Genomic DNA, 12,689 nt, shown 5'->3' with positions numbered 1-12,689 from the left:
ACCAAACAAGTTCGAGAACCGGAGTAATTCTTCTCGAGGAGAAGTTGTCAACGATGCAATTCAAATTATTAACTGTGTTGACATGTATTTTCGCCTTATTAATACCCGAGTCTCGGTTATTTACGTTGAAACTTGGGCTCACGGGAATCAGATTGAAGTATCTGATGATGTTAGGAAAACTTTGCTCAATTTCATGGAATATGGTGCAAGAAATTTGTACAAAGTCCCAATGGATGCTGGCCATTTACTAGTGTAAGTTTCAACGTTTTTTATCATACTTTTAAATCACTTTTTTTTGTTGAAAATCAAAAATTGTTTAATTCAATTTTCTCAACAGAGGTAAACCATTTCAAAATGGTGAAGTCGGAATGGCAGTTCCTGATAGCATATGTACAGCCAAAGCCGTTGCTGTTAGTCAAGATATCAGTATATATGAACCTCATCTAGTTGCCGTTACAGTTGCCCATATGATTGGTCATAATATCGGAATGAGCCATGATGAGGAAACCAAAACAGATAGTCCAGGTTAGTTCATCACTTTTCAATTCTTATTCAAACCAAAAAGTAAATCATTAATTGCTAATTTATTATCAAAAAACATTGGAGTTTCTTCAAAATCAGAAATTCTTAAAATGTGATAAATCTATTTTTGCCTACAAAATTGAGCTTAATGTTAGTTATTCATTCAATCACAAGAGTAAAATCAATTTGGTTGATTTCATTTAAGGTTAGATTTTTTTACTTTCTTTCATTTGTTTCATGTTAGATGAAGACAATTTATAATAACGTAATAATTTGATTTATCAAAATAAATAATTACATTAATCAATGATTTACCGCTCTATTTATGGTTGATAATGATGTTTGATAATGATTTTGCTGTTTAATTTTCAGATGGATGTAATTGTCCAGACTGGTGGGGCTGTATAATGGGTCGTTATATACTAGGAATGAACAATATTCAACCGTTTCAATTTTCCCGATGCTCAGTATTAGAATATAATAATGCCCTCCAGATTGGTCATGGTATCTGCCTGCTTAATAAGCCCAATCAACTTGAAGATTTCCGATTCTGTGGTAATGAGAGAATCGATGAAGGTGAAGAATGTGATTGTGGAGGTTTCCAAAGCTGTATGGATAAGGATCCCTGTTGTGATCCAATTACTTGTAAATTGAAAGTTGAATCTGAATGCTCAACTGGACCCTGTTGTGTTAATTGCAAGGTAATTCAACATTTAATTTTCAATAATCATTTTCTCATCAATTAAAACCATCAATTAATCTTTGGTAAAATCTTCACATTGTTCATCTCTACCATTCAACTTGAACTTTCAAGCTCTTCAATACTTAATGATCGTTTCATCGAAGTCTAGAAAAGATATCGATCTTTGACCAAACTAGCAAAATTGGCTCAATAAAACTCTTGATATTAAAAAAAAGTAATGAGCTTCAAATTACCAGAAAAAAACAAGTTGACCAACTCAATAAATTTAGGTAAATTTTGATCATTAATGTAAGGGAAACTAATCCAATCAACAATAACTAATGGACCAGTCAAGTTTGCTTCATCTTATAATGCTTATTATATTATTAAAAGGTAGTGTTTCAATGCTGTCCAACATTATATTATCATTAAAAACAATAAATATGAGTTGCAGGAAGGAGGTGAAAAGTTTGAGTTGAAGTTGAACAGTTATTAAGATGATTGATCATTTTTGACTGTTTATTGTATTATAGTTGCCATTTACACTCTTGCTCTTGATAACTTTTATCGTCCAACTCAATCTCGTTGACAATGAATTGAATGAGACAAGAAAAGAGATGAAAATATGTCCAATTAATTGAAACTTTTTTTTGTTTCTTAACTGACCAACACTTCAAAAATGAAAAGGCAGCTTAAAGTGTTTCCCTTTTCATTCCTAATCTTTCAAAAGTTTACTAATATTTTAATGCAAAAGCAATCATTTGAAAATAATTATAAATCAACTTTTCAATCAAACCTTTCTTTCCATTTCTGGTCAGCTGAAAAACGAAGGACATATTTGTCGAGATGCAAGAGATGAATGTGACATTCCAGAAGTCTGTGATGGTAAACATGGAAGTGTAAGTAATTCAAGTTTTTTACAAAATCCAATTAAATTGAATTCCAATTTTACTCCAAAAGTCAAAAGTTCAAAATTCAATCAGAATACTATTCAGATATTTAGGTAATCGCCAAAACCAGATAATTCCATAAGCATTCTATTTATTTTATTTATTATTTTCCAATTTAATCTGATACTTTGAAATGAAAAATAATCATATTAAATGTCCAGTTACCAGAAATTTTCCACTCGATTCTGAACGATTCTTATTTTGGATAAAAAATTGCTTCTAATTTGAGTTACAAAAGTAATGATTGAAACTTTTATTCAAATTCACTCTCAATACAAATCGCTTTAATGTCGCCGAATAAGCAATTTGCATAAAGTAAAACAAATTTTCCTGAAAAAGTCTATCGAATCGATAAGTAAGAATCAAAGGATTCATCATTACTATCGATTCGTCTGAAGAAAATCATTTTATACGAGCTTTGAATTTTGAAATTTTATGTAAAATTAGATTTGAATTGAAACCAACAAAATTTCCTTCAATTGTTTTCTGAAACATTGAAACTTTATTTCGATTTCAGTGTCCTCCTGATATTTATCGTAAAAACGGCGTTGACTGTAAGAGCCAGAAGGGATTTTGTTTCAATGGTGAATGTCCAACAGCGGATAGTCAATGTGCGGTCATTTGGGGTGCTGGAGCTCGAGCATCTGAATCAGTCTGCTTTGAAAAGTTCAATGCTCAAGGTACCATGAAGGGCAATTGTGGTGTCGATGGTAAAGGCATTCATCTAAAGTGTAGCGATGAGTAAGTATTCATTTCTCATTAGCATCACTTTCATTCAAATGCACTTTTACCTTTTGTTACCCTTTGTAACGTAAACCCATGTTTCTCAACCCATTTCGTATTCATTTACATTTCAATTTGAAACTTGAACCCTTTCAATGGTAACAATATCTAACTATTTTGACATTTACTCAACCTTTAGTTAAACCATTTAACGTGCTTTTTTCACTGTTGCCTGTAAAATAATTAACTTTTTCAATTGCTATTTATTGATTGATTCATTTCGTTTTTCCCTAATTTTCTTCAATTAACTTTTATTTCTCTTGTTAATCAAAGCTATTCAATTACCAAACATTTGTATTACTTTGGGTTGAGTAAAAATTAGTCTTTCACTAATTGAATCAATTGAAAAACAATTCAACTTTGATACACTTTAATTGATTTACTTTTCATTGGATTGCAAATCTTTAAATGTTCAGTAGATTAGTTGATTTTCAAACCTTCAAAAGTCACTTTTCAATTTTTACATTTCAAATTGATTCGATTAAATATTTCATTTTTTATTCATGATAAAAACTGTTAAACTACTGTCAATCAACTCTCATATTGTTAAGTCAATAAGGTTTGCAAAAAAAAGACTTTACAGTTGAGACATTTTCTGATTAACATAAAAAATGAATTTCCAATTGGCAAAAGCCTTGAGCAAGGAAAAAGTTTCAAATTAAATTGACTTTATCATCGAATGTTCAATTTGTAATTGCATCTCTTTCAGGAATATAATGTGTGGATCACTTCAGTGCCAATTCGGTAAACAAGTACCATTTTCCAAGGAAATGGGTTTGGAAAAGGAATATTCAAGAACAATAATTTACACAAATGAAATTGAATATGAATGCAAAGTTGCCCGAGGATCAAATAGGGAAGATATTTCAGATATGGGACTTCTTCAGGATGGAACCAAATGTTCAGATAATCGGGTAATTTGAAGAGTTAATTGTTCCATTTCTTTCATTAATCATTTTCTTCTCTTGTTCATCCAGATTTGTGTAAATCAAAGTTGCGTTAGTATTGACCTGTTCATTCAACCTGGTGATTGTCCATCCAATAATGTTGCTGTCCCATGTTCAGGGAATGGGGTAAGTTTAAACATTATTTCATTCCAAATGCAATACTAAGCAAACAATTCATTCTCATCAATTATTCATCACTTTACTCAAATTTTATGAAAATGTTGTTGACTTTTCTGGTCACTATGTTTTTCCAATACTTGCATATAAAAGGTGAATTTACAATTGAATCTCAACGTTTCTTTATCATGAGTTTGCTTGACTTTTGTTCAACTCTTTTTTTTCAAATCCTTTTGTTTTCTGTTTTCGTCTAATTGAAATCATCCTTAATTACAATTTCCAATTTGATTAACTTTAAGACTTAATTTGTCTTCAAAGCTTTTCTTCAATTGCTGCTTAAATTGAGTCTTGAAGGATGCTTTTCTCAGAATCATTTGAATACTCTTATGATAAAAAGCAGAATTAACTTGGAGTAAAAAAATAAGGTTAAGTAAACCAATCTTCACAGTGAATTGAGATCATTATTTCTTGAATCCTTCACATTTACGATTGATTATTGGAGGCAAAATGAAACACATTTGTAAACATTTTACATTCTCGAAATGATTTAAATGCTTGGTTTTGGCAAGTTAATTAGCAATTTAGTTGATTCTCCATTAATTATCCATTTTAAAGTTAATGTTCATTTAACCTCAACTTGGTTAAGTGAAGATATTTTTTGTCATTTTAACCTTTTCAGGTCAATTTTGTCTTCCAAATGGCGTTATAAAGCATTTTGATTAGGTAATTCAATGATCAGTGAAACTATAAAAGTATATTGAAATGTATCCTGTAAGTGTACTTAAAAGATATAATTTGAAGAAAGTTGATGATTTTGATGAAAAAAAGCATGATAAGTGGAGAGAAGGAAAAATATATAAGATGGTGATTGAAGGAAAAGTGAATGTTCAGATGACGTTGATGATGATGATGAGAAATGTGAAAGAGAATCTCAATGTTTCCAGTTTTCTTCCTGTTTATTGTCTCAATATTTGCTCAACTTGCTGGTTGTTAAATTTGTTTTGTTCATCATCATGCTCTTCGCTTACTTTTTCACCAACAGAAAAACTGAATGACAGAAAATAGATAAAATGGAAGAGATGAAGATGAGGAAAAAGTTGATAGATTCTGAATGAATCATCCAAACAACACATTTGGATCAATAAATGCACATAAAATAACCTTCTGTAAAATATTTCTGTTTATTTGTTCAAACAATCTTCAAAGATTTGCTTGAAACAATAAAAAAAGCCAAACAGAGAGAGAAGACAAAAATTTACATTTCCAACATAATGCTTTCAATAATAATGTTGATAATATTTTAATCATAATTGCGAATGTAAAATGCATAAAACTAGCAAAAGTATTACAGTTGAAAATTATTACATTTGCAAAACCAAACTCCCGATTATCGGACTTTCAACTCCCAGTTGATGAAGATTCAACATTTGAATTACAAGCTTTCATTTCTGATTAAACAATCCTAATCTGATTCCTTTGTATTGATAAACTGATTTGTTTGCACATTGAAATGGGTTTACTTTAAAATTTGACTTTTTGTTTGAACAGATTTGCTCAAATGTGAATACCTGTCATTGCTCGTACAGTTGGACTGGTCCTGATTGTTCCCAACGGTCGCCTCGAGCAACAACATCTTCCCCTGACTCAAGTGGCTCATCAGGCTCGGCACCAGTCAATCCCAATCAAGAACTGATGAACAATGTAAAAATAATTATGGACAATACAACCAAATTCACTGAATATGGTAAGTTCATCTCGACTCAAAATTTGAGACTCAAATTTTTCTCCAAAGATACTCAACTCTTAATGACAGGATTTAGTTACATGAATGTTATTTTGTATTTATGAAACAATTAATATTTTTACAAGGTGGCAAAAAATTGTGGTGAAAATAGGGAAAAGGAAGGGAACAATCTTAATGAGGTGAAAAAAATGAGTTGATGAATAGGCGCATTGTTGAGATTTACAATGATAATGATTATGTCATTATCAACCCATTCTAATGATACTTAACCCACTCATTGAGCCATCCGTTATCACCATTGAACACACACAAAGAGTCAACCTTAACCCGTCAAAATTAACTGTTATCTTACTCATCTTCTTGCTCATCCTTTCTCTCCTCATCTTTCTTCTTCCCATCTTCTTGGCCTTTTTGCTTCTCATTGTTTTTCCTCATTTACTTTGCCTTAACCAATTGATATTATACAAATGATTCCCGTTCAACTGGTTATCTTTTGGCTGTTCATTGTTTTTGTCAACTCATCTCATCACCCTTGTTGACCCTGTTGTTGTATTTATCATCATTATAATCATGATCATCATCACTCTGATCACCCAGCGAGCAACAAAAAATCATTAAGCGCAAGAAATTTGGTAATGATATTGATCTCTATTGTTGGAGGTGTTTTTGTTTTCTTTACACTATTAGCCCAATGTTACAGGTATGTAAATGTTTCATCATTTTCACTCATCAATTGCATATAACCTGATCAAGCCACTTGATTTGATTACCACATTTAATTATAATCTTGTCTAGAGAATGGAAAAAAATCCTAAATTATTCCATTTCGCGTTCCAAGACAAAATGTTGAACATAAAGTTCACCCATGAAAAAGATATAATCAAAAGTTAATTATCCACTCAACTTGACTAATATTTTTGTCAATTTGCAATTGTTTGACACATTTTTTCATCCATTTACTTCATCATCATTATTAATCAAAAATTAACATAAAACGGGTTTCACGGTAAATCATTTCATCCTTAACTAAAAACCAAACTCTGATTACAAAGCAATGTTGATTGATTCAGTTTTCATTTTCAACTTGATTCTGAACATTTTCCAGTCAATCTTAAACTTGATTATAATTATATTTTTTGTTGCAGCAAAAAAGTAAACAATCATTTAATCATTAGCTAATAATTAGGTTAAATTTGGTTAATGGTCAATGTTGTTATTAAATTTTCTAGTCGCCAGTTTCGCTTCAATTCCCTTTGCATAAATAGCCAAAGCTAATTTGATTCACCAATATTTAATCAAATCAATGAAATGATTTTCCTCTTTACAAATACATTTCATTGAATACACCTTTTTTATCCCATTAATCAACCTGAAACTAAATCACCTTTGGGAACATTTTATAACATTGTATTATATTTTCAATCATTTGATATTTTTCACCATTTCAAATGAACCATTTCAGAACTTCCAAATTTCTGTCTTTCAATTAACAATCTAATGATACAATTCAAAAAAATTTAAACTCTAATTAAATTTAACAGTTTTAAAACTCTATTAAATTGTAATTAGTTGGGTTATTGCATTAACTTTTACCTTCCCAATCAAATTACTGTGTTCATCATATGAGCAAAATTATCGTTAATGAGGCTCATCAGAAGGAAATGAAGTTCATTTTATCAACTTTCATCTAAAATTTTTTAATCCAATTTTGTCATGAAAATATTTAAAATCGAATCATCATTTAGATTTCAATCTTGATAATGATATAAAAGGCTGATTAAATGCTGATATTATTGATAGGAATGATGAATAGGAAAAAGTATAATGAATGAGGAAGAAGATGTAAAAAACTGAAATAAGTTAATTCATTATTTGTCATATTTTTTCATATTCATCATCATTACTCTGAATTTTTATTACACTATTTTGATTGTTACTTTACATGGAAAATGATTTGTAAAATATGATATTTTTTCATGAAAAATAGCATGAAGGATGAGAGAAAAAAATAAATTAAGAAATAATTGTATTGAGCTATTTTGTTTATGATAAACTTGAAAGTTGAATGAAACTCAAATTAATGTGACAAACATTGAAATAAAGGTTTCATCCTTCCCTGAACCTCCCTCATCATTATCATCATTATCATCTCTATAACATTAAACTCCATCATTATCATCATTAAGTTTAATACCGGTATTTCATTAATATTGAGCCTTGTTTAATCATCAGCTGTTTCCTTCATCATTTGTTTATTAACAATGAAAAAATGCATGAAAAGGCTCATTGAATAATTTACTTTCAATTTAATCATTTTCTCATTGATACTTTGTTTTAAAACATCAATATTCCAATTTCATGATAAAAAAAGAAAGTCAAAGTTAATCAAAAACCTTGCGGTTCCTAAACCAATGGTTGAAAATTTCAAGTCTTTTCATTTTTCATTTTCTTCATAAATTGTGAATTTTTGTCTAGTTACTCTTTTCACTTGAAGGTGAAGGTGGATGAAATGAATGATTCACCAGAGAAGTTGAAAAATGTGAAATAGAAATGAAGTTGAGGTGAGCAATCATGATTTGTGTGCTTCTTTCAAAGGAATATCATTTTTGAAAATTTTCAGACCAATGCTTTTAATGGAGGTGTAAATAGAGAAGTAAAATAAGATTATGAACAAGAAGAGATTGATGATGAAAATACAGTTTTGTAAATATTGTCCTCTCTTTTTCCCTCTCTTTTCTGTCTACTCTTCATGATGATCAACTGAATTTAGACTTTTCCTTGTTCATCCTTTTTCCCTTCATGAATCAACTGTATCTGTGTCGATAATATATTAAGGAATAGAGAAAAGATTTTCAACTCTTTTTACAAGTTTCTTTCATAGATTGTACTCAGTTGTTCATGTTGAAACTTTTTCATCTTCATTCTTCTTCTTCTTGAAAAGTTGTTTTGTATAAATTGGTTAAAGTCCGAGTTGAAAAATAAAGAGTAAACTAATGGTTTTCATCTTCAGTTTACGCGCATAACAAAATGCTGAAGATCGATAAACATGAGGATGGAAATGATGAGAGAGGAACGTGAACTGTGGTGGAAAAGTAACCTTTATTCATGTCATATTCAATTTACTAGCATTTCATTCCGAGTATATCAATTTATTGTATTATTTCTAACCTTGTTTAAACCTTTCTATCATCATTATCGTTTTCCTTTCATTTAATTCTTTCTCTCATGATATTGAATTTCTATTGCAAAACTTCATCCTTAAAATTTCTTTCAATCTGTAAAATCTTTTTGCTCATTACAACTCTTGAAACTTGTATTAATCAGACTCTACATAATCTTAGTTTACAATTTAATCTGCGATTTATGTCTTTCATTTATACTCATGATATGCTTACCTGTTAATCAGATTTTATATGTTGAAACCTTTCACAACACTTTTCAATATTCATTTGTCTTTACTTGGTTTGGATATTTGGTTATAATTAACTTTCTGTTAAATCTTGTTGTTACTCTAATTGTTTACCTCCCTTTTCTGGGTTACATATTACTTTAAATACTAATCCTTATTATGTGACACATTAATTTTGTACACAATTTAACATAATCTATTTGACAGAAGACAATCTTTTAATTTGCTTTTCCCAAGTTAACATTTAATGGATGGTTGAACATTATTCATTTAGCTATTATTATTATTATTTCAACTATTTAGTGTAAACCAAAATATTGATGTTGATTGCTAGTCATTCATTCAATTTAACTTTCACGCTCTTCAATTGATTAATTGCTTTTAATTTGCTCTTACGTTGTCTTGTCATCAACCAAAGGAAGAGCCAAAAAATTCGGTCATCACATAATAATTAATCTCTGATTTAATGTTAAACTCTTGGTTCCGTTTTTCATTGTTGGATGTTCCCAATCAACTGGCCTAATAATGAAGATGAGAGATACTTTAGAAGTACATTTATATTATGTTTATGGATGCAATTGATTTTTATTTTCTTCTCGTTTGCTTTTCCTTTGTAACTGGCTTAAACACATTTAGATAACATGGTGTTTCCATGAACTTGTTTGATTGATATATTTGTCAGTATCCATCATTCCAAGTGTTAAACATACTCAATGAAGGAAGAGAAAGACGATTTTAGGCTTCATACTCACACTCAGTCAGCGATAAACCTTTTCCTCTTATCGTTTCCCTTTAAATAAAACTTGATATTTGGTTTTTTCTGCCTTTTTCTTCTTTCTTTTCTTTCTTTTCTATCTTTTTCTTTGCCTTTTCCAGCTCAAGAAACCTAAAACCTGTCAATGGTTTTGACATTATATTTGGTAGAAAGAGAAAAGGAAAGAGCAAGAGAAAGACCAGAAAAAGACAAGGCAAGGGAAAGAAGAAAAAGGCATGAAAATGTTGGAGGAATTGTTAAGGAAAGTTGACAGGGATTTTGATTGAAATACTGTGTACCAATAGTGAAGTTAAATATATAAATACACAAAAATGGGATGAAATAATCAGGGAGTTAAAATGGATGATGGTGGTGAAGTAAAGTGGTGCCTTTACAGTTATATCAAAACGAAATATGAAGTGCTTTAGAATTGTTTCTTTCCTTCATCTTTTCACTTTTTTGTTGCCTTTGTTTTTTTACCTCTTTTTCATATTTTCTCGATCATCTTTCTCTTTCAGTGTTAACAATATTTATATAGACTCAAGTAATTTCAATATGATTGAGTTGTTCATCTCGGTTTCCATGTTTTCCGAGCTTCTATCTTTTCCTTTCTTCTTGTCCTCTCTTTATCAGCTTATTAATTTAGACAATATTTTTGGACCTTTTTACCACTTGAAATAGAAATAACATTCTCTTCAAACATGATATTGTTGTCCTTATTAATATCGACTTCTTGTTCCCATTTGAAGCCCTCCATTCCTTTCCTTTCATAATGTTTCGTCAGTTTAACCATCTTCTTGGTCTTTCCTTTTCCTATGTATTATTTCACTTTTTTTGCTCTCTTTTCTTGTTTCAATTCTGTCTCCAATTGTCACCATTATCTTTGGTTGAAATTTCAAAGCTTCTGGTGCTCTTCAGAACTTCCTTTTCGCCTCTCTTCCTTCCAATCTTTGTTCCAAGCAAATCCATCAGTTTATTCCTTCGATTTACTTGTTTAAGTTAAATTCCGATGTGAACAAAGTGTTAGTCAGTCTGTTGATATTTCTCTTTAAGGTGTAAGTAAAAAACAAAAACCTTTCTGTCGATGGAAAGCTGTTAATGATGCCTAAGCTTTTCCAGAAAAACCATGATGATGAGCAGATTGCGTGAAATCTCAAGAAAAGTGTTGCCTGTTGAAAGTGGGAGGAAGACAAAAAACTAATGAAGATAAAGATATATTTGTTTGTATTTTTATAAAACGATGATAAAATCCTGAACAAGATAAAACTCGATAAAATTTCGTAACATTAACTTTACGTGCTGAGCAATAACTCAGTAACGCAAACATGTTATTAATACCAAGATTTACAAGACTCAAGACTTACTTCAAATAATACACATTATGAGCAACGAAATTTCCAAGTTTTGTATTCTTTTAGTTTTTTTTATTCCCGAAAAAATATGGACCTCTTGTGCTCCATGAGTTTCAACTTCCACTTTTACAGGTAAACACATTACACGATGATTACCATTAGAGTGCCATTAAATGGACACATTGGCAAAATTTGTCATTAGATTTATACTTTTCCTCCAAATCAGCAAATTAGAATTTAAAGACATTTCAGGAATAAACAGTTTCCAGTGAAATAAATGATGAAAAAAAGGTAAAGCTAAATTGGAGAGAAAGCTGAAAAAAGTTAGTTTGATCTAGATTTGATATTTCAGTTTAACATTTGGAAAAAAATGATGGAGTCAAAAAATTTTACTTTACTTTGCTCTGAGCTGGAACCTTAGTAAAGGCTGTTTCATCTTCCCTTTCATCTTCAAATATAAAATGCATCAGACATTCTCAGATTGGAATCAATTCTATTCCTTTTCATAGTTATCGTTTTCTTGATGTTTACAGAGAAAAAACTCGTTTCTCCTCTTTTTGCCTTAACTCAGACTCTCTTTTCAGTTCAGCCTATTCTTAACAAATTCTTGGATTCTCAGTGGACTTATCAAAACAGAGAAGGGGATAAAACTTAATGAAGATGAAAGGATTGATGTTTGAGCAAACATGTTGAAATGGTTGGAAAGAGGCAATTTGAGTAAAAAAGTAAGATGAACGAGAAAAAAACATCTCTCGTGATTCTGGTTTGATATATGTACATGGATTGAATGTTAAAGATGAAAATAGCCAAAAGCGATTCTCGATCTTTATTCTTTAAATAAAAGATAACCAATCATTCCGCTCATCATTCAGAAAATTCAACATATTTTGTGATTCGCTGAGCTCTTCTATTGTTGGTGAAAGTGTAGATCTAATATATTACCAAAGCTATCAGTTGCAACCCTCATCCAGCCAATCAATCGGATCAACTATCAATCTTTCACAGTCAGTCTGGTATAATGTATCTAATTTGATTCAGTTTGATACTTTTCTTCAACCATTCTGTCTCTCACTTTTTATCCTTTACTTACCAAAATTATTTGCCATTCACACTGACCATAACCCTGACAAAAAACTCATCTTGTTAGGTTAAAGTACAGATCTTTAAGTGTCCTTTCATCAATACAATTCAATTTTTCTAGACTCTCTGTTTGTGTGTATTACATATCCTCTGGATATAAATCACAACAGGGATTCCAAAGACATTCAACACCAGTTTACTATAAAACAAGGTATTATAATAAACTATTGGAAATCTGGAGACAATCAGAGTAATCAGAAGAAACAAATACCATGTTTTAGTTTCTTTTTCATCCAAAAATCACAGCTCTTTCAGTCTTTTCCTCGTGTATTCATCTGACACCGTGTTA

The 12,689-nt window shown here is 30.3% G+C and overlaps 1 protein-coding gene and 1 long non-coding RNA gene across 9 annotated transcripts in view; one reads left to right on the top strand and one right to left on the bottom strand.

Moving 5' to 3' along the window:
• mmd (disintegrin and metalloproteinase domain-containing protein mind-meld) overlaps positions 1-12,689 on the top strand; it is a 38,808-nt gene that overhangs the window by 2,356 nt on the left and 23,763 nt on the right. For all 8 annotated transcript variants that reach the window (XM_089268564.1, XM_089268563.1, XM_089268562.1 and 5 more), the window contains exons 2-10: positions 11-252; positions 338-525; positions 895-1,223; positions 2,023-2,103; positions 2,672-2,895; positions 3,647-3,851; positions 3,915-4,010; positions 5,550-5,745; positions 6,343-6,445. In XM_089268564.1, the coding sequence (XP_089124690.1) occupies positions 11-252; positions 338-525; positions 895-1,223; positions 2,023-2,103; positions 2,672-2,895; positions 3,647-3,851; positions 3,915-4,010; positions 5,550-5,745; positions 6,343-6,445 (1,664 nt within the window). The remainder of the gene's footprint in view (positions 1-10; positions 253-337; positions 526-894; positions 1,224-2,022; positions 2,104-2,671; positions 2,896-3,646; positions 3,852-3,914; positions 4,011-5,549; positions 5,746-6,342; positions 6,446-12,689) is intronic.
• On the bottom strand, positions 10,846-11,410 carry LOC149094828 (uncharacterized). The gene is made up of 2 exons (XR_016199490.1): positions 11,273-11,410; positions 10,846-11,077 (listed from the first exon to the last, which is right to left on the bottom strand). It is a non-coding gene; the product is annotated as an uncharacterized LOC149094828 (long non-coding RNA).

The sequence above is a fragment of the Tetranychus urticae genome, chromosome 1, assembly GCF_039701765.1.
Source record: "Tetranychus urticae isolate SD_2017Ah chromosome 1, NJAU_TeUrti_SD_1.0, whole genome shotgun sequence".
Classification (NCBI taxonomy): Eukaryota; Metazoa; Arthropoda; class Arachnida; order Trombidiformes; family Tetranychidae; genus Tetranychus; species Tetranychus urticae.
Note: the sequence above shows the minus strand (reverse complement) of the source record. Positions and strands in the feature narration are given on the sequence as shown.